At 49.4% G+C, this 26,196-nt stretch overlaps 1 protein-coding gene across 6 annotated transcripts in view; it reads left to right on the plus strand.

Annotated features, from left to right (window-relative positions):
• Nucleotides 1–26,196, plus strand: part of plekhg7 (pleckstrin homology domain containing, family G (with RhoGef domain) member 7) — a 133,182-nt gene that overhangs the window by 9,849 nt on the left and 97,137 nt on the right. For 4 of the 6 annotated variants that reach the window (XM_087999701.1, XM_087999703.1, XM_087999699.1 and 1 more), the window contains one exon: nt 11,517–12,233. In XM_087999701.1, the coding sequence (XP_087855827.1) occupies nt 11,544–12,233 (690 nt within the window). In that variant the 5' untranslated portion in view covers nt 11,517–11,543. Of the gene's footprint in view, nt 1–10,221; nt 10,260–11,516; nt 12,234–26,196 lie in introns of those variants that run through there. The other 2 variants (XM_087999702.1, XM_087999700.1) reach the window with 2 other exon arrangements.

Below are 26,196 nucleotides of genomic sequence, written 5' to 3' on the forward strand. Positions count from 1 at the left end.
TAGTCCTACCTGCCTGCAATTGGCCCATATTCTCCAAACATTCCTTATTCATGTACTTACCTAAATATCTTTTAAACTTTGTAATTACCTGCATCCACCACTTCCTCTGGACATTCATTCCACACATGAATTACTCTGTGTGTTTAATCTAAATGTCTGCCAGTGTAAACTCGACCTGAGGCAAGGTTTACTTTAAAGATGCATGGCTGAGAGTCAATGCGAGATGTTTTTGACAATCAACTTGTCATTCAGGAGTGTGCTGAAATTTGAGAACCGAAGTTGTGGAATTTGGGTACATTTCCACAACTTGTGGGAAACTGGACAGATACAGGTTAATCACCTCAGATACAGGTTAAGAGGAGCTCACAATCCAGCCAGGTCTAGTACATAAGGTGGAACCTCCCTGGCATTGGCACCTGAGCTGCTAACTAGACTCTAAAGGGTTAAGTCTGTCTGCTAATAAGACAATATATATCATCACAGGAAGTGATGCAATGTGACGATCTTGCTCCTTCTCTCTTGCAGCCTTGTGGCAAGAAGAAGCTACGATGGGATGTTTCTTAAATAACAAATATCTCAAGTAGGAACAGGGATGATGTGAGCCTGTATGTGACAGCGGCCAAAGGTGTCTTGTCGTTATTTGGATGCTCTGAGGAACACTTATTGGGTAGACACAGGACTTCTGCCCCTCACTAGTGGTATTATTGCTGGCCTGTTAATCCAGAGACCCAGGTACGAATGGAAACTGCTAACCTTGCCTGGTCTCACCGACATGTGACCCGGGAACCTCAGCAATGTGGTTGACTCTTAACTCTCCTCTGGGCAGTTAGGGATGGACAATCAATGCTGTCCTAGCCAGTGATGCCCTCACCCCACTTGACAGGACGCGCCCTCAGATAGTTTTCTGACTGTCTGCCAGTTTTGGAGTCCCGGCAGTGCCGGGAGAGGTGGTCACTGCTGGCATTGTAAACAGTGCCAATTTCGAAATGCCAGGATGAGGTGGATTTAGGGAGTCTTGCACAGGAACTGCAAGAGGGAGTGCAGGGACTGGGGAATGTCCTTGGGAGGCTGGGTGAATGGGATGGAATTGGGTTCAAGAGAGCAGGGAGTAGCTGAAATGGAGTGTCTGATAGGTTGGGGGTCCTCCAGCAGAAAAGGGGCACGTGAGGGAGACTTGCCGTGCCCAATTTTCCAACCAGAGGATTTGTATGGGGTCAACTTGACAGGTATTAAACCTTCCCCCCAAGTAAGACAGAAAATAGGAGCAGGAATAGGCCATTCAGCCCTTTGGGTCTGTCCCACCATTCAATCTGATCACAGCTAATCACACAACTTAGTCCCCTCATCCTGTTTTCTCCCCATACCTGTTGATCCCTTTAGCCCCAAGAACTATCTCCAATGTCATCATTCTGGCCTCAAACATGTCTCTGGCCAGGAAGTTGTACTTATGCAGCCATTAATTAATTGGGGCCCTCAGTTAGGGTGAAGGCAAGGTGGCTGCCAGGGATCTTGCCCACTTCACATACAGTTTCCGGCAAACCAGCGGCAGGTAGGTCTGTGGCCACTTGGGGATTTTTACATGCCTCACCTTTTGGGATTTGCAGGCAGCACAGAGTGTTTATGGAAGCTCCCTGTCCATCTGCCAGTTCTATTGGCCCCCTCCCCCTCACCTCCAAGCCTGACCTCAGCTGCGTGGAGGTAGATGAGGTGTGCCCTGCTCCCCTGCTGCTTGGATGTCGATGACCATTGAGTGACACGGCCATATAGCATGGACACTGGCCAGGAAGTGGGCACATATCCAAGCCCCGGGAACTTTCATCGGGAGATTGACAGTGAACTGCCAGGACATTCCTGAAGGATTGGCAGTCCTAGTGACACCGAGGACAGTAGTAACTTTGACCATTTATGACCGCTGATGTAATCTCTGAGCTGTGAGGAGTAAGAACAGCTGAAGAAGTGGGCTTTGGAAGAAAGGCAGGAGAGAGAGAGAGATGGAGTTGTACAGCACGGAAGCAGACCCTTCGGTCCAACTCATCCATGCTTACCAGAACTAAACTAATCCAGTCCCATTTTCCAATATTGGGCCCATATCTCTCTAAGTTGTGAGTATAGTGCTGGAAAAGCACAGCAGGTCAAGTAGCATCCGAGGAGCAGGGGAATCAACGTTTTGGGCATAAGCCGTTCATCAAGAATGAGGCTTGTGGGCTGAGGGGGCTGAGAGATAAATGGGAGGGGGGTGGAACTGGCGAGAAGATAGCTGAGAGTGCAATAGCTGGATGGAGGTGGGGGAGAAGGTGATAGGTTGGAGAAGATGGTGGTGTAGATAGATGGGAAAGACTATGGACAGGTCAAGAGGGCAGTGCTGAGTTGGAAGCTTGGGACTGGGATAAGGTGGGGGAAGGGAACTGAGGAAACTGGTGAAATTCACATTGATCCCGTGTGGTTGCAGGGTCCCAAGGTGGAAGGTGAGGCGTTCTTCCTCCAGGTGTCAGGTGGTTAGGTTTTGGAGATGACCATTTTGGACACCTCCCTCCCATTCCTGGACCTCTCCATCTCCATTTCCGGTGACTAACCAACCACAGACATCTACTACAAACCCATTCATTCCCACAGCTGCCTGGACAACATCTCCTCCAATCCTGCCTCCTGTAAAAAAGCTATCCATTATTCCCAACTCCTCCACCTCCACTGCATCTATTCCAGGATGACCAGTTCCACCATAGAAAATCCCAGATGGCCTCCTTCTTTAAAGACCACAATTTCCCTTCCCACGTGGTCAACGATACAGTCCAGTGCATTTCCTCCACTTCCTGTACCTCTGCACTTGAACTCCACCCCTCCAACCGCAACATGGACAGACCCCCCCCACCCTGGTCCTCACCTTCCACCCCACCAACCTCCGGATACATTGTATCATCCTCCGCTATCTACAAACAGACGCCACCACAAAGGATATATTTCCCTTCCCACTTCTATCAGCATTTCAGAGAGACCATTCCCTCCCTGATTCTCTTGTCAGGTCAATGCCCCCCCACCCTACTCCTGGCAACTTCCCCAGCCCACACAGAAAATGCAAAACCTGTGCCCACACCTCCCCCCTCACCTCCATCCTTCCACATTTGACAGAAATTTACCTATAATTCCACACCCATCATCTACTGTATCTGTTGCACCCGGTGTGGTCTCCACTACATCGGGGAGACAGGACACCAACTTGTGGATTGTTTCAGAGAACATCTCTGGGACACCCGCACCCACCCACCCCACCGCCCCGTGGCTGAACACATAACTCCCCCTTCCACTCCACCAATGACATGCAGGTCCTGGGCCTCCTCCATCGGCAACCCTTACCACCCGATGCCTGGAAGAAGAATAGCTCATCTTCACCTTGACACCCTCCACCCACATGGAATCAATGTGGATTTCACCAGTTTCCCCATTTCCCCTCCCCCCACTTATCCCAGTCCCAAGCCTCCAACTCGCCACTGCCGTCTTGACCTATCCGTCGTCTTTCCCATCTATCCGCTCCACCCTCTTCTCCAAACTATCACCCTCTCCCTCACCTTCATCTACCTATTGCTACCTTCCCCCCAGCCCCACCCACCCCTCCCATGTACTCCCATGTATCTCTCAGCCCCCCCCCCCCCCCCCCCCGGCCCACAAGTCTCATTCCTGATGAAGGGCTTATGCCCAAAACATCGACTCTCCTGCTCCTCAGATGCTGCCTGACCTGTTGCGCTTTTCCAGCACCACAGTCTCAACTCTGATCTCCAGCATCTGCAGTCCTCACTTTCTCCATGTCTCTCACGAACTTTTTGAAATACCCATCCAGATGACTTTTAAATGTTATAATTGTACCAGCCCGCACCACTTCCTCTGGCAGCTCATTCCATACACGCACCACCCTCTGGGGAAAAAAAATTGAAAAATAACTTGATGGGGTCTTTTTCATGAATCTAAATGAAGTCAACATGGTCCCTTTTCTTCCCCACAAAGACTAACCGATGGAATATAAGGAGCCTGCAAAGTTTGATCTGAGATTAGCATAAATAGCTTGTTCATTTATGTGTGAGAACCCAGCCAGTGGAAGCAATAGCAGTTCAGTCTCTCGTTGTGATTGAGGGTGTGGGTTACACAATGGGGAAGTGGTTTTGCAGGTTTCTCTTCATTACCCAAGTGTCTGGAATTCCTATACTTGCGAACAAATAAAATATTGCCAGGTGAATAATGGCTCCAATCTTGACTGAATTACATGTGTCATTTGGGTGTGTTTTTTAATTTTAAAAATATACTTTATTCATAAGAAATGTCTTTGTACATATTCATATTCATATTCACCAACGCTGTTCAGTTCCGTACCGTAACATATCAAGGAAACAATCGAACATTGGCTATCCAAAAGAATGAAAGACATCTCTTACGTATACAAGATTATATTTACCCTTATTGATGCACTAGGACGGTTTCGAGAACTGAATCCTCCCCCATTTACCTCCAGCAGAAAGGTCTCAGACAGTCGTCTTTCCCAACCGCACCTTAGCAGCATCTGCGTCAAGCTTTAGTGTGTCCCTCAGTATCTAATCCTGGATCTTGGAATGTGCCAGTCTGCAACACTAGGTTAAGGTGAAGTCCTTGCTCTGGAACACCAACATGTTTTGGGCCGACATTTTAAAAGAGGGCCGGTACAACTAGAGAGAGAGAGCGAAAGAGAGAGAGAGAGAGAACTCATGGAATGTCACACGTATGAATGTGAAGGCTATTTTAAAAATGAGGAGAAAGGTGGCATGGTGGCTCAGTGGTTAGCACTGCTGCCTCACAACGCCAGATACCCGGATTCAATTCCAGCCTTGGGCAACTGCCTGTGTGGAGTTTGCACATTCTCCCCGTGTCTGCATGGGTTTCCTCCCACAGTCCAAAGATATGCAGGTTACGTGAATTGGCTATGCTACGTTGCCCATCGCATTCAGGGATCTGTAGGTTAGGTGCATTAGTCAGGGGTAAATGTAAAGTAATGAGGAATGGGTTTGGGTGGGATATTCCTTGGAGGGTCAGTATGGACTTATTGGGCCGTCGGGACTGTTCCCACACTGTAGGGATTCTAAGATTCTAAAAGTGAGGACTGCAGATGCTGGAGATCAGATCAAAAAGTGTGGTGCCAGAAAAGCACAGCCTGTCAGGCAGCATCCGAAGAGCACCAGAGTCGACGTTTCGAGCATAAGATCTTCATTAGGAATGGGGGAAGGTGTGGCCTGAAGGGGGTGGGGCTGGGAGGAAGGCAGCTGGGAATGCAATGAAGGTGGGGGAGGGGAGGTGATGGTGATAGGCCAGAGTGGATAGGTCGGAAGGAAGATAGACAGGTCAAGAGGGTGGTGCCAAGTTGGAAGGTTTGATCTGCCGTAAATTGGGGGGAGGGGAGATAAGGAAACTGGTGAAATTAACATTAATCCTCTGTGGTTAGAGGATCCCAACGTGGAAGATGAGACGTTCTTCCTCCAGGCGTCAAGTGGCTAGACTCTGGCGGTGGAGGAGGTCCTTGGCCAAGTGGGAGGGGGAGTTGAAGTGGTCAGACACAGGATTCCACAAGTTGGCGTCCAGTCTCCCCATTGTAGAGGAGACCACATCAGGAGTAATGGATACAGTAGATGATGTGTGTGGAAGTTCAGGAAAATCTCTGCCATATGTGGAAAGATCCTTTAGGGTCTTGCATGGAAGGTGTGGGCACAGGTTTTACATCTCTTCCGGTGGCGAGGGAAGTTGCCAGGAGTGGAGGGTAGGTTGGTGGGGGCATGGACCTAACAAGGGAGTTGCGGAGGAAAGAGTCTTTGCGGAATGTAGATAGGGGTGGGGAGGGAAATATATCTCTAGTGGTGGGGTCTGTTTATAGGTGGCAGAAGTGGCGGAGCATGATGTGATGTATAGGAAGGTTGGTGGGGTGGAAGGTGAGGACCAGGGAGGTCTTGTCCTTGTTGCGACTGGAGGGGTAGGGTTCAAGAGTGGAAGTGTGGGAAGTGGAGGAGATGCACTGGAGGGCATCATTGACCATGTGGGAGGGGGAATTGCAGTCATTGAAGAAGGAGGCCATCTAGTATGTTCCATGGTGGAATTGGTCCTCTTGGGAGCAGATGCAGTGGCGGAGGAATTGGGAATAGGGAATAGCATGTTTACAGCAGGTAGGGTGGGAGGAGGTGTAGTCCAGGTAGCTGTAGGAGTTGATGGATTTGAAGTAGATGTCCATGTTGAGCCGGTCACCAGAAATGGAGATGGAGAGGTCCAGGAAGGGAAGTTGAGGTCAGAGTGGAAGGTGTTCATGAAGTTGATGAACTGTTTAACCTCCTCGTAGGAGCATGAGGTGGCGCCAATACAGTCATCAATGTAGCGGAGGAAAAGGTGGGGAATGGTGCCAGTGTAACAGTGGAAGATGGACTATTCCATGTACCCAATGAAGAGGCAGACATAACTGGGGCCCACGAGGGTGCCCATGGCTACCCCATGGGTCTGGAGGAACTGGAAGGATTCGAAGGAGAAATTGTTGAGGGTGAGGACCAGTTTGGCCAATCAAATGCGAGTGTCAGTGGAAGGGTACCAATGGGGTCGATGGGAGAAGAAGAAATGGAGGGCTTGGAGGCCTTTGCCATGTGTACAGGGAATGGATATCCATGGTGAAGACGAGGCATTGGGGGACAGAGAAACGAAAGTCATGGAGGAGATGGAGGGTGTGGGTGGTGTCCCGATGAATGTGGGGAGATCCTGGACCAAGGGGGATAGGATATGCAGAGATAGGTTCGGTAGGGCAGAAACAGGTTGAGACGATGGGTCGATCAGGTCAGTCAGGTTTGTGAATTTTGGGTGGGAGGTAGAACCGGGCATTGTGGGGTTCCCGTACTATGTGGTTGGAGGCTGTAGGTGGGATATTCCCTGAGGAAATGAGGTTATGGATGGTCTGGGAGATGATGGATTGGAGATGGGAGGCGAGGTCATGGTCAAGAGGGCAGTAGGAAGAGTTGTCTGCGAGTTGACGCCTGGTTTCAGTAGTGTAGAGGTTGGTGCACAAAACTACCACTGCTCCCCCCGTCCACTGGTTTGGTGTTGCGGTTGGGGTTGTAGTGGAGGGAGTGGAGGCCTGCGCGTGGCGAGGGTGAGAGGTTGGAGTGGGTGAGAGGGGTGGACAGGTTGTGGTGGACAATGCCACAGCGGCAGTTGGAAATGTAGAGATCGAGGGCGGGTAACAGACCAGCACAGGGTGTCCAAGTGAATGGAGAGTGTTGGAGGTAGGAGAAGGGGTCCCTGGAGGATGGGTGGCATTCCTGATGGAAAAAGTAAGCTCAGAGACGGAGATGGCTGAAGAAAAATTCAATATCACAACGTGCATTGAATTCATTGATCCGAGAGTGTAGTTGGAGTAAGGTGAGGCCTTTACTCAGTGAGGGGGAAGTTTGGGGGGGATGGTAAAAACATGGAAGGGCTGGGAGCTAGGACCTGGTGGGGAGCTGAAGTTAGCCGTGAGGGCAGAGACTGTCTCTAGAGTGGGTGTGGTTATGGTATCATGGGTGACGTCACCAATGGAAGTGTTTTGAGGTCAGGGTGGAAGGTGTTCGTGAAGCTGTTGAACTATTTCAAGCATAAGCTCTTTAAACTGGAGCAGAGGTTAAGTCAAGTCAGACTTGACTAAACTGTTGTCATTGCAAAGATAATTGAAGGGGCTTGACTATTCACCTGCAAGCCACCCCTGTGGATTATGTCCCAAATTGCAGGCACATTTTCTTTTGAAGATTACACAAGGCCAGGACAGAAAGAGTCAGTTTCAAATCTACATGAGTGGCCTCGTGGGACTACGTGCTGTTGTGAGTACCAGCCTGGGTTTGTGCGTTTATGAGCTGTGTTACTATTTCCTGGTTACCCCTCTGTTGTAAGTAAAGACCCTTTCTCACTCCAACCTCTGCAAACCAGTTCAAAAGGAACTAGCTCCTGGGTGAGGAGCTATGTTCCATCCATGTTCACCCACCTCCTCGGTTGGTCCCAATGGACATTCTCTCATGCTGAATGCTAGAGTTCAATCACAAGGAATCAGAACCACAGAATCTCAACTCATCTGCAAAACAAAGAATCATGAAACCAACTGAACAACCACCAACATACATGTTACTGGTAATCTCCATTACAGTGACTGCAGGCTGCAGATTCTTTCCTGATGAAGGGTTTTTGCCTGAAACGTCGATTTATCCAGCTCCTCAGATGCTGCCTGACCTGCTGAGATTTTCCAGCACCACTCTAATCTTGACTTTAACCTCCACCATCTGCAGTTACTACTTCTGTCTCTGCAGAGTTCAATTGTCAGGTGTTCGTCCGCAATTCAAAGACTGACCTATGTATCTTTTATTAAACTTTTATCTTTTCTTTGGACTTATCTCTTACTTCTAAGCTGTGTATGGGTGTTGCATTCATAATTTTTCTCATGCTTAGTCGTTAGAAAATTCACTCTTTGTTAACTTCAGAAAGTCTGGTTTAATTGGCTCCTTTTAAAACACAAATTAATTTCAGATTGGGAGAAAGTCATCCACAAGGGATGGCGTCTGTTTATAAATTGACGTTGTTGTGACCAGCCGGTGGAGGAGGCAGGAGGTGAATTAAAACAGGAGCCAGTTCATCCCTCCTCACCTGGGAGCTGAACTACTTGGGGATCCCCATCTGGAACATTAGATAAGGGAACCTTGCCGAGAGTCTGAGTATAATGCGTTAAAGGGCTGAACAGGGACCGTTCACTCAATTGGTGCCTGAAATAAGAAAGGGAGGGAAGTCATCCAAAGATGAGGGTCTGAGCAATACAGGTCTATATTTGCTCGAGTTAAGAAGACAATTTCCCCTGAGGCATACAAGATTCTGATTTTGAGCGAGAAAACTCTGAGAGAACATTTCCACTGGCCAGGGAATCTAAGCCACTGCCACCTGATAAGGGAGCGATCATTTGGATTGAGATGAGGAGAGACAGCTTCAAGCATGGGGTTGTGAAATCTCTGGAATTCTGTACCCAGAGGGTTGTAGATATTCCATCCTTCAATACATTTATGGCTGCGATAAGATAGAGCTTTGGTGTCTCAGGAAATCCAGGGATATGGGTGTGGGCAGGAAAGTGGAGTTGAAACCCAAGATCATATTAAATGGTGATGGGCCGAATGGCCACCTCTTGCCAATTCTTATGTTTTGGTAACTAAAAACTGATCAAAGATAGAGTTTTGCAAACTTCTTGAAATAACTTTGGGAATCCAAAGTGTCATAACTTACGTTCCATAACTTTGCCGCTTTGGGCCAGTACTTATTTTTATTTGAATCTCTGGCTGGGGTTTATTTTAACCAGGGGCCTTTGAGAAGATCAGTTGTTGGTCCTTGCTTTGCAGAATGGTAACGAGCTGGGCAAAAGTCAGTCAAATTACCAAAATTAAGCGGCTGTAACTTTGGAACAATGGGAGTGAAAAACCTTCAAAGTTAGGATTATTGTGGACGTAGGTTTGCTCGCTGAGCTGGAAGTTCATTTTCAGATGTTTCATCACTGTACTAGGTAACATCTTCAGTGAGCCTCTGGATGAGGCACTGGTGGCATGGCCCACTTTCTATTTATGTGTTTAGGTTTCCTTGGGTTTGTGATGTCATTTCCTGTGGTGGTGTCATTTCCTGTGGTTATGTCATTTCATGTTCTTTTTCTCAGGGGATGGTAAATGGGATCCAAGTCAATGTGTTTGTTGATAGAGTTCCAGTTGGAATGCCATGCTTCTAGGAATTCTCGTGCATGTCTCCGTTTGGCTTGTCCTAAAATGGATGTGTTGTTCCAGTCAAAGTGGTGTCCTTCCTCATCCGTATGTGAGGCTACTAGTGAGAGAAGGTCATGTTGTTTTGTGGCTAGTTGATGTTCATGTATCCTGGTGGCTAGTTTTCTGCCTGTTTGTCCACTGTAGTGTATGTTACGGTTCTTGCGAGGTATTTTGTAAATGTAAAGTTAGGATTGCACTTTTGACGGAGGCTTGCATACCACTTTTCCGTTGAGGAAGAATCCTGTCTTTCATGTAATAGAATGCACTGGTTGACCTTGTGAACTGCCTTTTGACACACATAAGCCTGATTGTAAATACTGTCAGAATGTGGTGCAATCATTTACTGGTACAGTCCAAAGGTGTGCTCCCATTGACCCATTATTGCCCATCCCTAAGCACCCTGGACAAGGTGGTGGTGAGCTGCTGTCTTGAACTGCTACCCTCCATCTGGTGTAGGTAGGTGCACCCAGAGTGCTGATGGTAGGGGGGGTGGGGTTCCAGGATTTTGACTGAGCAACAGTGAAGGAATGGGTGATATCATTCCAAGGTAGGATGGCATGTGTCTCAGTGGGAGTCAAACAACTGGTGCTGTCATTGATACAATCCCATACATGTGCTGCCCCTCTCCTTCGAGATGGTAGAGTTTGCAAGTTTGCAAGGTGCTGTTGATGGGAGCTTAGGGAGTCGCTACAGGGCATCTTGCAGATGGTTAAAGTAGTGGAGGGAGTGAATATTTGAGGTTGTGAGTGGAATTCCAATCAATCGGGCTGCTTTATCCTGGATGGTCTGAAGCTTCTTGGTTGTCACTGGGGCTGCAGTCACCAGGCAGTTCTGCCACCCTTCTGACTTGTGTCCTATATATGGTAGACAGGCTTTGTGTGAAGAGTCAGGAGGTGAGCCAGTTACCACAGAATTCGTAGCCCAGCTCTTCCGGCCAACAGTTTTTATATGGCCAGTCCAGTTCAGTTTCTGGTCAATGATCAGTTGAGAGAGGATGTGGTAAGGTTGAACTGGACAACGTCTATAAAATTGATGAGGTGTCATCGGTTCAAGTTGGCAAGAAGTAGCAGATAGGTGAGAAGGCAGAGGGGGACTAAGAATAGATCTGTGGGGAACTTCAGAGCAGACAGATCAGGAGTAGGAAGAGGAGCCATTGGAACTGAAACTGTTGCTATGGTGAGATAAATAGAGATGGGATCTGGTGAGCCCTGACCCGTCCATCTGAATGGAGTGGTGTCGGAGGGGATTGGTGTAATCAACCATGGTCAAAGGCTGACAGATTGAAAAGGACGAGACGAAAAGTTTACCTCAGTGCCCATCACAAGATTTCATCAGTAACTTCAGTAAGAGTGTCTTCGGTATGGCATGGTAACCTGATCGGCATTCTGAGAAAGATGGGCATGAATGTGGGCAGCGGCAACACATTCAAGGACTTTGAAGGGGACAGGGAAGTTGGGGATTGAGCAGTGGATTACAAGGAGGGTAGAGTCAAGGGTTGTCTTTTTTTTTTGAACAGAATGGAGTTGAAGGACCAACTTCTTAACCAAATCTTAAGGGAGAGGACAGTTAAAAATATCAAACTTTTAGGAGAGCCATGAGGCAACTCCTGCTTTGTCTGAAGACTGTATGTTAGGTCATGTCAGAGTGATCAAACCTTCATTTCAATAAAGTTATATGAGTTAGACTACATCAATGTTCTGTTTGTTTTTTCAGTAGGTAAAACTCTACAAGTGATGATTCATGGAAGTCAATGTGCAAAATCTGCTCACTGAATCCTATTTGGAAATGCGAGATCGGGCCTGTGAAGTAGTGAATTTAGATCATGATGAAGACACCTTTGATGGAAAGAATGGTTTAAAAGAGGGTCTTTGTGCCTGGGAGCATGACGCAGAAGCCCAGGCAAGTCCATTCTCTACGGAAGAGAAAGAGGACGAACACATCAAGAGTTTGGTCCACAGTCCATTGCCCATCTTCAGATATTCCCCGGACGTCGAGATTTCCCAGAGTCCCTGCTTTCAGTTTGACAGGTTGGCCCCTGCCAGGGTCTCCTTGTCTCCGTCCCTGCGGAGAATGAGGAGAAAGATGATGGCGTCACCAGCTTCCCCGAGGAGTGCTGGAAGGGCTCAGAGGCTGTTGAAAGAGCCTGAAGAGCCTGCCTCCGACAATGACTCCTCTGTACCAGTCGATTACTTACAGATCCCATGTCCTACAACGGAGACAGCCTCTGTTGACCAGAGAGCTGCAGATAAGGAGGTTCCAACACATCTACAGCAAGACTCTCCGCAAAGTGGAGAAGGCCTGTTGCCTGAAAGCCAGCAAAAGAGTCACCATGTCAGGGATACACCAATCATCCCACCTGATAAAGACACTCCTCTCTGGGCAAGACGAAAGGGTGACTGTACATTCACTTTGTTGGATAATCTTCAGGAGGTAAAACAGACATTACTTTATAGTTTTTCCACTGTATCTAGCTTACACTTGGCACAGACTAATCCACTTAAACAATTTCCAAGGAATCATGCCCTTAGGTTGGCAGGGTGGCTCAGTGGTTAGCAATGCTGCCTCACAGCACCAGGGACTCGGGTTCAAGTCTACCCTTGGGTCAATGTCTATGTGGAATTTGCACATTCTCCCCATACCTCTGTGAGTTTCCTCTAGATGCTCCAGTTTCCACCCACAGTCCAAAGATTGACCATGGGAAATTGTCCATAGTGTCCAGAGATATGTAGGCGAGGTGCATTAGCCATGAGAAATGCAAGGTTACAAGGATAAGATGGGGAATGGGTCTGGGTGAAATGTCCTTTGGTGTGGACTCGATGGGCTGAATGGCCATAGTGCAGAGGCAGTGACTGACAGGAGTAGAATCAGCCCCTTGGTTTATCAAAGAGATTATAAACTGGAACTGCTCCGATTCTGAAGAACTATTTCCATAACTGAGTCAGTTTTCTTATCGGACATCAGTTGAAGGCTGTTAGAATTTACCCCTGTCAGTGAGGTTAACCTGGCAGACTGTGCAAATATCACTCTGTCAGTGACAGGCCAGCAGTGAGGAGAAGGCATTCCTGCATATCAATGCAATGACAGCATTTGCCTTCCTGTGGTTATGGAAGGTTCTGTAACAAATCCAAATCTTCTTTTCTTTTGAGCAAATGAATCTCTTTCTCTACATCTCGAACGTGTGAATGTTTTGGCCTGGAACTTTGCATAGAGGACTTTATACTTAACAGCCAGGTGCAGGGAGAGGCTTTTACCCAGACACTGAGAGTGATGTGGCACCCTACACCCAGGAACGGGTGTGGGAGGGGGCACCCTTCACCCTTCACCCTTCACCCTTCACCCTTCACCCTGACACAGGTGTAGGAGGGGGCACCCTTCACCCTTCACCCTTCACCCTTCACCCTGACACAGGTGTAGGAGGGGGCACCCTTCACCCTTCACCCTTCACCCTTCACCCTGACACAGGTGTGGGAGGGGTCACTCTTCACCCTGACACAGGTGTGGGAGGGGATACTCTTCACCCTGACACAGGTGTGGGAGGGGTCACCCTACACCCAGGCACGGGTGTGGGAGAGGTCACCCTTCACCCTGACACAGGTGTAGGAGGGGTCACCCTGACACAGGTGTGGGAGGGGTCACCCTTCACCCTGACACAGGTGTGGGAGGGGTCACTCTGACACAGGTGTGGGAGGGGTCACCCTTCACCCTTCACCCTGACACAGGTGTGGGAGGGGTCACCCTTCACCCTGACACAGGTGTGGGAGGGGTCACCCTGACACAGGTGTGGGAGGGGTCACCCTTCACCCTGACACAGGTGTGGGAGGGGTCACCCTGACACAGGTGTGGGAGGGGTCACCCTTCACCCTTCACCCTTCACCCTGACACAGGTGTAGGAGGGGTCACCCTGACACAGGTGTGGGAGGGGTCACCCTTCACCCTGACACAGGTGTGGGAGGGGTCACCCTGACACAGGTGTGGGAGGGGTCACCCTTCACCCTTCACCCTGACACAGGTGTGGGAGGGGTCACCCTTCACCCTTCACCCTGACACAGGTGTGGGAGTGGTCACCCTGACACAGGTGTGGGAGGGGTCACCCTTCACCCTTCACCCTGACACAGGTGTGGGAGGGGTCACCCTGACACAGGTGTGGGAGGGGTCACCCTTCACCCTTCACCCTGACACAGGTGTGGGAGGGGTCACCCTTCTCCCTGACACAGGTGTGGGAGGGGTCACCCTGACACAGGTGTGGGAGGGGTCACCCTTCACCCTGACACAGTGTGGGAGGGGTCACCCTGACACAGGTGTGGGAGGGGTCACCCTTCACCCTGACACAGGTGTGAGAGGGGTCACTATGACACAGGTGTGGGAGGGGTCACCCTTCACCCTTCACCCTTCACCCTGACACAGGTGTGGGAGGGGTCACCCTTCACCCTGACACAGGTGTGGGAGGGGTCACCCTGACACAGGTGTGGGAGGGGTCACCCTTCACCCTGACACAGGTGTGGGAGGGGTCACCCTGACACAGGTGTGGGAGGGGTCACCCTTCACCCTTCACCCTGACACAGGTGTGGGAGGGGTCACTCTTCACCCTTCACCCTTCACCCTGACACAGGTGTGGGAGGGGTCACCCTGACACAGGTGTGGGAGGGGTCACTCTTCACCCTTCACCCTGACACAGGTGTGGGAGGGGTCACCCTGACACAGGTGTGGGAGGGGTCACCCTGACACAGGTGTGGGAGGGGTGCAGGGTGAGGTGGGGTGTGAAGCAGGGGAAAGAAGATTTTCAATCTTGCCCGTTTTGTGTGGGAGGTTAAGCTGAGGTCACATCTACTGTCGTAGGTGCTGTTAAAGATGAAGTGGTCATACCATTTCAGTTGCTGTTTACATATCTCTCCATTGACATCAAGAGACATGGAAAATCAGCTCAGAGCACACCATTGGGCCCTTCCAGTCTGCTCCACCATTCACAATGACTATCCAACTCAGTGCCCTGTTCCCATTTTCTCCCCAAACTATACCTAACCTCTTCTCGAAAAACATTCAATGCTTTGGCCTCAGCTGCTTTCTCGATGATTTGTTACACCACTGATGGAGCCAGTTAACAATCTGCCACTTTATGGGGCAGCCACAGTTCGGGTAAACTCAACACTGGCTCCTTCAGTGATGTAACAAGTCACCGAGTCGTAGCAAATCAGTTAGGGGAGGATAATAAATGCTGTCATTGCCAGTAACACTCACATCGAGAGAATGAGTTAAAATAATCGAAGTGTAAATTCATTCCACCCATGATTACGACACTGTGCCATTGCTTGAGGCAAAGTGGATGACTAAAGTATATCCCATGGCAACTGGTGTTATCTGAAATGGTGTTATTGTCTCAGATAGGAACCCAGTTCTTTCACTGATCTTACAGGGTGGGGTTCAGGTTGAGCCAACTCTGCACAACACCCACTCACATTCAATGTTGCCTAGCAGAAATGAAGTGGTTCCTGATTACATTCCCTGCAACCACAGCAAGGTAGCAGCAACTTGAGATGTGTATGAGACCGCCGTATAAATGTGAGAGGTTCATATTGAACATTGATATAGACAGAGCAAAGGATCCCAAAACATTAGGACATCATAAACTGGGGATTTTAGAACCAGGGCCGAAGGACGTGGTGCTGGGAAAGCACAAGTGGTCAGTCAGCATCCAAGTAGCAGCGGAGTCGACCTTTCGAGCATAAGCTCTTCATTAGGCATGCTCAAAATGCCGACTCACCTGCCCCTCGGATGCTGTCTGACTGGCTGTGCTTTTGCAGCACCACACTTTTCGACTCTGATCTCCAGCATCTGCAGTGCTTGCTTTCCCCTATTTTATAACTGGGGGCCAATCTGAGACGTTTGGATAGAGACTATCAGAATCATAGAATCCCTGCAGGTGGAAACAGGTCATTTGGCCCAACAAGTCCACACTGACCCTCCAAAGAGTAAACCACCAAGACCTCCCCTATACTCTACATTTACCCCTGACTAATGCACCTAGCCTAGACATCCCTGAACGCTATGGGTAATTTAGCATGGCCAATTCACCTGGCCTGCACATCTTTGGATTGTGGGAGGAAACCCACGCAGATACGGGGAGAATGTGCAAACTCCACTCAGACAGCTGCCAGAGGTAGGAATCGAACCTGGGTCCCTGGCACTGTGAGGCAGCAATACTAACTGCTGAGCCAGCATGCCACCTTTAAACTCAGTTTTGGGAGGTTGTCGTATAAGTGCTATAAACAACATGCAGGATGGTTTAACTCAGACAATGACCATGGGAAGCTATAGTAATGAGGAGCTATGGGATTGTTGCCATGGAAATGCAGCAAGTGAGAGGAGATTTGATGAAATGTTTTTATCTACATAATGTTTTGATCGAATTAAGAGAATGTTGAAAGTTTACCAAAAGAATTATTTTCACAAGAGCAAAAGTTCACCCTCCATGTCGGTGTCCATTCAAGCAGGTTGACCTCTATCTTTGATCTACCTTTGCTCCCTATCCCTGATTGGTCAGTCTTCAAAGCTGTAAGTCAATGCTTGCCAACCGTTTTCCCACTATGGCCCACTTTAATGCTTTATACTTGTTGTGATCTCCAGACTGAGAATTGTGTGGTTCGTATTGCAGATGAGTGGGCGCGGAGAGGGAAGATGAGATGATGAGGGTGAGGAGTTCATGGTACAAGGTACAGCCAGAAACAAAAAGCCAAGACACCTACCATTTTTTTAGGCTCTGTTAGCGGTAAAGTCAGGCCTCACAGCTCACTTCCTTAGGCCTTGTAGATATTTTCTAATCAGAGATGTTACTACACCCCTCTGGAGCAAACTTGACTTGAACGCAGGTCATTTTCAAACATGACCTCGGGCTCACAGCAATGGTGACTGTCTGTGTGGAGTTTGCACATTCTCCCCGTGTCTGCGTGGATTTCCTCCAGGTGCTCTGAAATTCCCCCACAATCCAAAGTTGTGCATGTTAGGTGAATTGGTCATGCTAAATTGCCTGTAGTGTTCAGGGATGTGTAGGTTAGGTGTATTAGTCAGAGGTAAATGTAGAGAAGTAGGGGAATTGGTCTGGGTGGGTTACTCTTCAGAGGGTCGATGTGGATTTGTTGGGCCGAAGGGCCGGTATTTCTGCACTGTAGGGATTCTATAAAAAATTCTATAAGTGTCATGCTACATGTGGCCCCACCACACTGTTTCTGTACTTGTAAAATTTTCCTACCTGTCCTGCTTTGATACCATCACCTTGATAAATTGTTATGATCTCTCTACCTTAGTTTGTACAGTTTTGGATTACTCATTACTTTGATTAGACCCTTGGCTTGTGACTCTTACACTTATCATGTTCTTCCAGTCATTTAGTTTTTCTCCAGCACCAACTTATTTTAAATTTTTTCTAATTATCTCTCTGCATCATTTAATTGGATTATAGATCATCCCTTTGCTTGTTATTCAGTTGTTGACAATTTGTTCACACTGTCTAACATTCTTGGGTCACCTGCAGACACTTAGTATCTGACATTCCACTCACAGCAGTTGTATGATTTTTTTTTATCTCTCTTGCCTATAAATTCTGTGTCTGCGTGCTGTACTCTCTTGCTCTTCACCTGACAAAGGGGCTGCACTCTGAAAGCTTGCGATTTCAAATAAACCTTTTGGAATATTACCTGGTATTGCATGACTCCTGACCTTGTAATAGCTGAAATGCCCTTTACGTTCTGTGGTAACCAGAACTGTACGCAGTGTTCTATGTGTGTGTGTAGTTACACCGATGATTTATAAAGTGGGGAATTACTTCACTGATCAGACTTACTGTTGATCTTTTCATGCGTTCAAACATCTGAATACCCAAATTTGCAGTTCCCAGGTGCTGGTTCAGCTTTCTGTCACTTTTAGAAAATTAGTGCCCCACGTTCTACATTATATTCCCTTATTTCCTGAAGGTTAGTTGTACTTTGGGTTATTTTATGTCCACTTGAGGGAGCAGAAGGAACAAGGGAAGCAGAAAGACTTCAGGGTTTGGAATGTCTCCATTAAACCTTCCTTTAACCTGCTCTGCTCCAAGGAGAATAATCTCATTTCCTCCACATGATTGGAGTCCATTTTAGTAAACCTGCACCACTTTCAAGGCTTTGACACCCTTCCGAAAATTTGAAGCCGAGAACTTTGTGGGCGGCACGGTGGCTCAGTGGTTAGCACTGCTGCCTCACAGCGCCTGAGACCCGGGTTCAATTCCCGCCTCAGGCGACTGACTGTGTGGAGTTTGCACGTTCTTCCCGTGTCTGCGTGGGTTTCCTCCGGGTGCTCCGGTTTCCTCCCACAGTCCAAAGATGTGCAGGTCAGGTGAATTGGCCATGCTAAATTGCCCGTAGTGTTAGGTAAGGGGTAAATGTAGGGGTATGGGTGGGTTTCGCTTCGGCGGGTCGGTATGGACTTGTTGGGCCGAAGGGCCTGTTTCCACACTGTAATCTAATCTAATCTAAAAAAAAACTACTTATTCCAATTGCCTCGAAGGTCCCAGCCTGTTACCAGCCCAGATCAAAGCCTTACCTCCAATTCCACACCCTGTGTACTCCCTTTGATCACTGTTTGCTTTCTTGACTTTTTAATTGATATCAATCAGCTAAATTTGTTCAGCAAACCGCTTCAGAGAAAGGCTTTCCCCGATTCTGGTAATTGTGTACAAACAATCCATCAGAAGCGTTAAAAGGAATCGTCCTTTGTACTCTGCGAGGATCTCTGTCGAAAGTGAGAAGCTCCAATTGAAGTCAGAGAGTCATTTTTTTTCCTTATTCATTCACGTCAATGGCAAGGCAGCATTTATTATCCATCCCTAATTGCCAAGAAGAGAGTGAAGGATCAACTACATTACTGTGGGTCTGGAGTCACTTGTAGCCCAGACCAGGTAAGGGTGGCAGATTCCTTCTCTAAAGAACATTAGTAAACCAGATGGGTTTTTTCCTGACAATCATCATTAGACTCTTAATTCAAATCCCACTATCTACCATGGTGGGATTTGAACCCAGGTCCCTCAAATATTCTCTGGATTAATGGTTCAGTGATAATACCACTAGGCTGCCACCTTCATCATTTGAGTGTGCAAGTGCATTTGAGAAATCTGATTACCAGAATGGCTAATCAGTAATAAAAACTCCACAGCCTCCATGCTGTGAGTATTAAGTATTGTTAAACCTAACCGGAGTGTTGTAGACACACATGGTTAAAGCATCGTTGCCAACGCTGCACCAAATTTGCATCCACTCTCAATCCTTTAATTCTGCAGAAACGTGACTGGTGCTTGAATGTTGTCAAAACAAAACTCCTAACATCCCAGGCATTGACAGCCACATCCAGCTTCTACGTCTGTTGAAGGAGAGTCTGGAATATATTGAATATGCCCTAGATCTTAGCAACAACCTCTCAGAAGGCCACCCTTGACGATGAGATCCTACACAGATCTGCTGCACCCCTTCATCCTCCTACAAACTACAGCAAAGACTGTTTGACAACGAAGATCTTCACAGGTCAACGGAAGTCCGAGTGAAGTAGCCTTAAAGGGTAGATTAGATTACATTACAGTGTGGAAACAGGCCCTTCGGCCCAACAAGTCCACACCGCCCCGCCGAAGCGCAACCCACCCATACCCCTACGTTTACCCCTTACCTAACACTGTGGGCAATTTAGCATGGCCAATTCACCTGCACATCTTTGGACTATGGGAGGAAACCGGAGCACCCGGAGGAAACCCACACAGACACGGGGAGAACGTGCAAACTCCACACAGTCAGTCGCCTGAGGCGGGAATTGAACCCGGGTCTCAGGCGCTGTGAGGCAGCAGTGCTAACCACTGTGCCACTGTGCCGCCCACAAATAGGGTAATAGAGGCAGAAACTATCATAACATTGAAGAAATATTTAGCTGTGCGTAGGGAGGTTATGCTACATCAGAGTGGTGCTGGAATGCTCCCAATGCAGCCTGGGGAGACTGGATGCCTTCAAACATCTCCGGGACACCCGCACCAATCAACCCCACCATCCCGTGGCCCAACATTTCAACTCCCACTACCACTCTGCCAAGGACATGCAGGTCCTGGGCCTCGTCCATCACCACTCCCTCACCACACGAGCCTGGAGGAAGAACGCCTCATCTTCCGCCTCGGAACACTCCAACCCCAGGGCATCAATGTGGACTTCATCAGTTTCCTCATTTCCCCTCCCCCCACCTTACTCCAGTTTCAACCTTCCAGCTCAGCACTGTCCCCATGACCTGTCCTACCTGTCAATCATCCTTCCCACCTACCCGCTCCACCCTCCTCTCCGACCTATCACCTTCATCCCCACCCCATTCACCTATTGTACTCTTTGCTACCTTCCCCCACCCTCCCTTCTGACCTATCGCCTCCATCCCCACCCCCATCCACCTTTGTACTCTTTGCTACCTTCTCCCCAGCCCCATCTCCCCCTCCCATTTATGTCTCCATCCTGGACGCTCCCTGCCTTCACTCCTGATGAAGGGCTTTTGCCCGAAACCTTGATTTTCCTGCTCCTCGAATGCTACCTGACCAGCTGTGCTTTTCCAGCACCACTCTAATCTAAACTCTGATTTCCAGTATCTGCAGTCCTCACTTTTGCCTATGGGGAGGTGATGGCCTAGTGGTATTAATGCTAGATTTAATAATCAAGAGATGTAGCTAATGTTTTGGGTTCAAATCCCAAAAGGCAGATGACAGAATTTTAATTCAGTAATCTGGAATTTAGTAATCTGATAATGGCCATGTATCTATTGTTAACTGCCAGAAAAACCCATTTGGTGCCCTTGAGGAAAGGAAACTGCCATCCTTACCTAGTCTGGCCTACATGTGACTCCAGACACACAGCAATGTGGCTGACTCTTAACTGTCCTCTGGGTAATTAGGGATGGGCAATAAATGCTGACCTAGCCAGTGATGCCCTCATACCATGAATGAATATTCATGCAACCAGCTATGAGCCAAGTGCTGGAAAATGGGATTAGAACAGTGAGGTGGTGGTTTTAGACTGGCACCAATGCAACAGGCAGAAGGGTCTTTTTCTACACTGTAGACCTCTTTGACACATTGAAGCTTCTGGGGGAATCCCATTAGTTTGTGAGACATCCAGTTCCACTGGCCTGAAGATCTGTAGGTGGAGATTTGGCCTGCTCAGTCACGTGGGGAACCACAACAGGAGCCTATGAGGCTGAATGGCGATTGTCCTAGTACCAAGGCACCACCAATAAATGAGCGATCGGACCAGGGACTCATTTGTTGCCAGGCCAAATCTAGGAGCTACCTCCTGAAGAGGGTACCCTCTTTGAGTTGGCAAGTGTTGAGACTGGCAGTTGTGCAGAGTTGGCACGTGAAGTGAATTGTTCCTGGCGAGTCAGAACTGTCTAATTCAGGACAAACTACGTGACTTGTCTCAAATTTGGGGGTCACCTCTGACTGTGCAACAAAAGTGACCGACAGGTGCAGAGACCTTTAACCCTGCCACATGTCCCAATCTGTTTCACAAGAGGATCATTGAACAATATTCCAGGCTGAGCCACACAAACAGACACCAGGGAAAATTAACAATAGGTTAGCTTGAAGAAGTATCTTAGAGTAGGAGAGCGCAGTGGAGAGATGGAGAGATTTAGGAAGGAAATTCCAGGGTTTCCCAGTTGAGTTTGTGTTTCCTAGAGTGAATAAAGTGTGGAGGTGACTGTGGAATTGTCTAGAGCTGGGCACTCTTTTCCCAATCCAGGAGGCTCACAGGAACTTACTAAATCATATCAGAGAGGGATATCTAAACCCCATCACCCACAATCCCTCAACCTGGCTACACCTCCTACTTTTTGTCTTTAAGAATGTGTAAAAATTTTATTTTTTTTTATTTCAAAAATATACTTTATTCATAAAATAATTTGATGGTCTGTACAGTTCGTCATGCCATACATACGTAAACATTTACATACAGAGATCAGAATTTATCATTTTTATACACAGGTCTGTACGTTTATCAATCATATGTCCATATATTTAGCTGAGGCGTCAGCAGAGCCCAAATGACTGTGTGGGCCCCCTGTTCTTCGTTAGGCAGGCAGATGTTACACGGTGGTCTTTCCCCACCGCGCCTTGGCAGCAGCTGCCCCAAGCTTCAGCGCGTCCCTCAACACGTATTCCTGGACCTTGGAATGTGCCAGTCTGCAACACTCAGTCGGGGTCAACTCCTTCAGCTGGAAGATCAACAGGTTTCGGACCGCCCAGAGAGCGTCCTTCACTGAGTTGATGATCCTCCAGGCACAGTTGATGTTCGTCTCGGTGTGCGTCCCGGGGAACAGGCCGTAGAGCACGGAGTCCCGCGTCACGCGCTGCTCGGGACGAACCTCGACAAACACCACTGCATTCCTCTCCAGACTTCTTCTGCATAGGCACATTCCAGAAGGAGGTGTGCGACAGTCTCGTTCCCCCCCCCCCCCCTCCCGCAGCCGCTTCAAGGGCAGCGTGCGGTGCGGCTGAGAGTCCGGGCGTGCATAAAGGATCTCACAGGCAGAGCCCTTCTCACCACCAGCCAAGCCATGTCTTGGTGCTTGTTGGAAAGTTCTGGCGATGAGGCATTCTGCCAAATGGCTTTGACAGTCTGCTCAGGGAACCGCTCGATAGGATCCGCCCTCTCCTTTTCCTGAAGGGTCTCAAGGACACTACGTGCTGACCACTTCCTGATGGACTTGTGGTCAAAGGTGTTTTTCTTCATAAACTTCTCCACGAAGGACAGGTGATACGGAACGGTCCAACTACTCGGAGCGTTCCGCGGCAGCGAGGCCAGGCCCATCCTTCGCAACACCGGGGACAGGTAGAACCTCAGTACGTAGTGACACTTGGTGTTTGCGTACCGGGGATCCACGCACAGCTTGATGCAGCCACACACAAAGGTGGCCATCAGGGTGAGGGTGGCATTGGGTGTATTTTCTCCCCCGTTGCCCAGATCTTTGTACAGCGAGTCTCTTCGGACCGGGTCCATCTTTGACCTCCATATAAACTGGAAGATGGCCCGGGGGACTGCAGTGGCACAGGTTCTGGGAATAGGCCAGACCTGTGCCACGTATAACAGCAATGACAGTGCCTCACACCTGATGACCAGGTTTTTTCCCGCGATGGAGAGCGACCGTAGCTTCCATCTGCCCAGTGTCTGCCTCACTTTGCTGATACGCTCCTCCCAAGACTTGGCGCATGCCCCAGCCCCTCCCCGAACCAAATACCCAGCACCTTCAGGTGGTCGGTCCTGATGGTGAAGGGGATCGAGGATTGGTCGGCCCAGTTCCCGAAGAGCATGGCCTCGCTCTTGCCTCGGTTTACCTTGGCCCCCGAGGCCTGTTCGAACTGGTCACAAATGCACATGAGTCTGCGGACAGACAGCGGATCTGAGCAGAAAACGCCGATATCATCCATGTACAGGGAGGCCTTAACCTGCAGGTACCCGCTGCCAGGAATAGTCACCCCTCTCAGGCTCGCACCCTTCCTGATGGACTTGGCAAATGGCTCTATCCAGCACACAAACAAGACAGGAGAGAGAGGGCAGACCTGCCTGACTCCAGATCTGACTGGGAAGCTATCTGATTCCCACCCATTGATTGAGACTGCACTGACAATGTTGGTGTAGAGCAGTCTGATCCAATTGCAGATTCCCTCCCCAAAGCCCATTTTGGAGAGAACATGTCTCATATATCTGTGTGATATCCTGTCAAAGGTTTTCTCCTGGTCCAGGCTGATCAGGCAGGTGTCCAACCCTCTGTCCTGCACATAGGCGATCGTATCCCTGAGGAGCGCGAGACTCTCAGCGATCTTCCTGCCCGGTACAGCACAGGTTTGGTCAGGGTGAATCACCGACCCTAGAGCAGACCTGACCCGGTTGGCGATTACCTTTGACAGAATTTTGTAATCCACATTCAACAGTGAGATTGGTCTCCAATTTTTGAGTTCCTCCCTCTCCCCCTTCCGCTTGTAGATGAGGGTGATGATGCCTTTCCTCACGGATTCACTCATGGTACCTGCCCGAAGCATACTGACATACACCTCCAGCAGGTCCTGGCCAATCAGGTCCCACAGAGCGGAATAGAGCTCGACCGGTAAGCCGTTGCTTCCGGGAGTTTTATTCTTTTCGAAGGACTCGAGGGCCTTGGTCAGCTCGTCCAGAGATAGCGGCTGGTCCAGCCTCTCTCGTGTTCTGTCGTCTAGGACCTCCGTGATAGAGGACAGGAACGACTGGGAGGCCGTGCTGTCGGTCGGCTTCGCGTCATACAGACTGGCGTAGAAGGATTTACTGATCCTCATGACGTCAGCCTGAGATGACGTTAGCGAGCCATCTTCTTCCTTCAGGCTGCTGAGCACAGAGCTCTCTTTGTGCACCTTCTGGAAGAAGAAACGTGAGCACGTCTCATCCTGCTCCACCGAGCGGGCCCTGGACCGGAAGATTATCTTGGAGGCCTCTGAGGCAAAGAGCGAAGCTTGCTGGCCCTTCACCTCCTTGAGGTCCTCCGTGACATCCACCCCCATCGTCTGCAGCAGGAGCAGGTTCTGCATACTTTCCTGGAGCTGGGACAGTTTTCCCCGCCTCTCTCTCGCCTCCTGAACACCTTTGAGGATGAAGAACCTCTTGATGTTCCCTTTTACTGTTTCCCACCAGTCTGCTGGGGACTCAAAGAGGGGCTTCACAGTTCTCCAACCTACGTAATCCCTCTTGTGCTCCTCAATGTTTCCTGGGGTCAACAGCTTTGTGTTCAGCTTCCACGTTCCCTTACCAGCCCGCTGCTCGTCCTGTAGGTGACAGTCAGCCAGCAGGAGGCAATGGTCAGAGAAGAACACCAGCTTGACGTCGGTGGATCTGACCGAGAGCGTTCGGGACACAAACAGATAATCTATCCTTGAGCGGATAGACCCGTCTGCCCGTGACCAGGTGTATCTACGCTGCGCTCTGTCTGCAGGGACGCTGAAGACGTCATGCAGCTTGGCATCTTTTACCATGTCCATCAGGGCTCTGGATGTGGCCTCCAGTTTACTGTCCCCTCCGCCGGATCGTCCATCTGCATCAATGATACAGTTGAAGTCTCCAGCCAGAATGACCGGCCTGGACGTAGCCAGCAACAGTGGAAGCTGCTGCAGGACGGCCAGCCGTTCACTCTTACCCACTGGGCCGTACACATTAATCAGTCTCAGGGGAGCATTCCTGTACATGACGTCGGCGACGAGGAGGCGCCCGCCCACCACCTCCTTAACCTCGGAGATGGTGAAGTTGCCTCCTCGCAACAGGATACCCGGGCTGGAGGTGTGACTATCGTTGCCCCCCGACCAAACTGACGGCCCATGGGCCCACAAGCTCGACCATCTCCTGTAGCTGCTGAGGTGCGGTATCCCACACTCCTGCAGAAACAGGACGTCGGCTTTAACGTTGGCCAGGAAGGCCATCGTAGAAACACATCGCGTAGCCGATTTGATGCTACGCACATTGATGCTGGCAATTCCTATCCCCATTTTAACAGTTTACGAGGTTAACAGTGTCCATTTGCTGCTGGTCTTGCCTCTCTGGGGTAGCTGTGTGCATCCCCGTGGTGACGGCAAACTGCTGGCCCTTCCCAGGGCTGAGGTAGCTGTCCGGCTCCACGCTGGAGCCATTTCCCCGCTCTGGTGTCTTCGGGTCGGGCCCAGGGGTCCGCACCATCCAGTTCTCCATCTGACAGCAGGGCTGTCCCAGGACCGCTGCTCCCAGTTACCTGGAGCTGTGGGCCGGTGGGTACCTCTTGGTTCTCACCGGGTGGGGGGAGGCCTTTACCCATCCACTCAGAGGGATCGTCTTTCCCTGTTTGGGCGGTGCTGCCCTCCTTTTTCCCCGCGGCGGTCTGTCTCTTCCTCTGGTGACGACCCTCCTTGTTAGTGAGAAGGTGTGTGCACATTGAAGCCTCCCCCCACCATAGTTACTTCCTGGTACTGTCCCCCTCCACCAAGCCAGGTTCACCTTCCAGTTTGGAGAGCCTTATCAGTGCCCTCAGCAAATATCTCTCCATGCCCAGATGAGGTGGTACCTCGGGGAACCCCCCAGGTCAGAGTGAACGTTCTGCTCAGTGGGTTACAGAGTTAATCACACATACGTAATGTTGCTGAGGGCAATTTTGCATTATTGCTGAAAAGTGAGCTATGTGCACTGCAGGGGAAAAGGGTGCTGATTGGTTGAGGAGTCAATTCTGGTTGACTGAGGCGTTGCCATGGAGAAAGCAGTGGGGAACCATCCAAGCTCCTGAATAATTCAGTAAAGGCACAAAGATTGAACATACCACTTCTGTTTGCAAACCATGTGTTCCAGATTTTCTCTGGTGAGAATAA

Source organism: Chiloscyllium plagiosum, unplaced genomic scaffold, assembly GCF_037043375.1.
Source record: "Chiloscyllium plagiosum isolate Xiang-an unplaced genomic scaffold, Cpla_swu_hap1 HiC_scaffold_23, whole genome shotgun sequence".
Lineage (NCBI taxonomy): Eukaryota > Metazoa > Chordata > Chondrichthyes > Orectolobiformes > Hemiscylliidae > Chiloscyllium > Chiloscyllium plagiosum.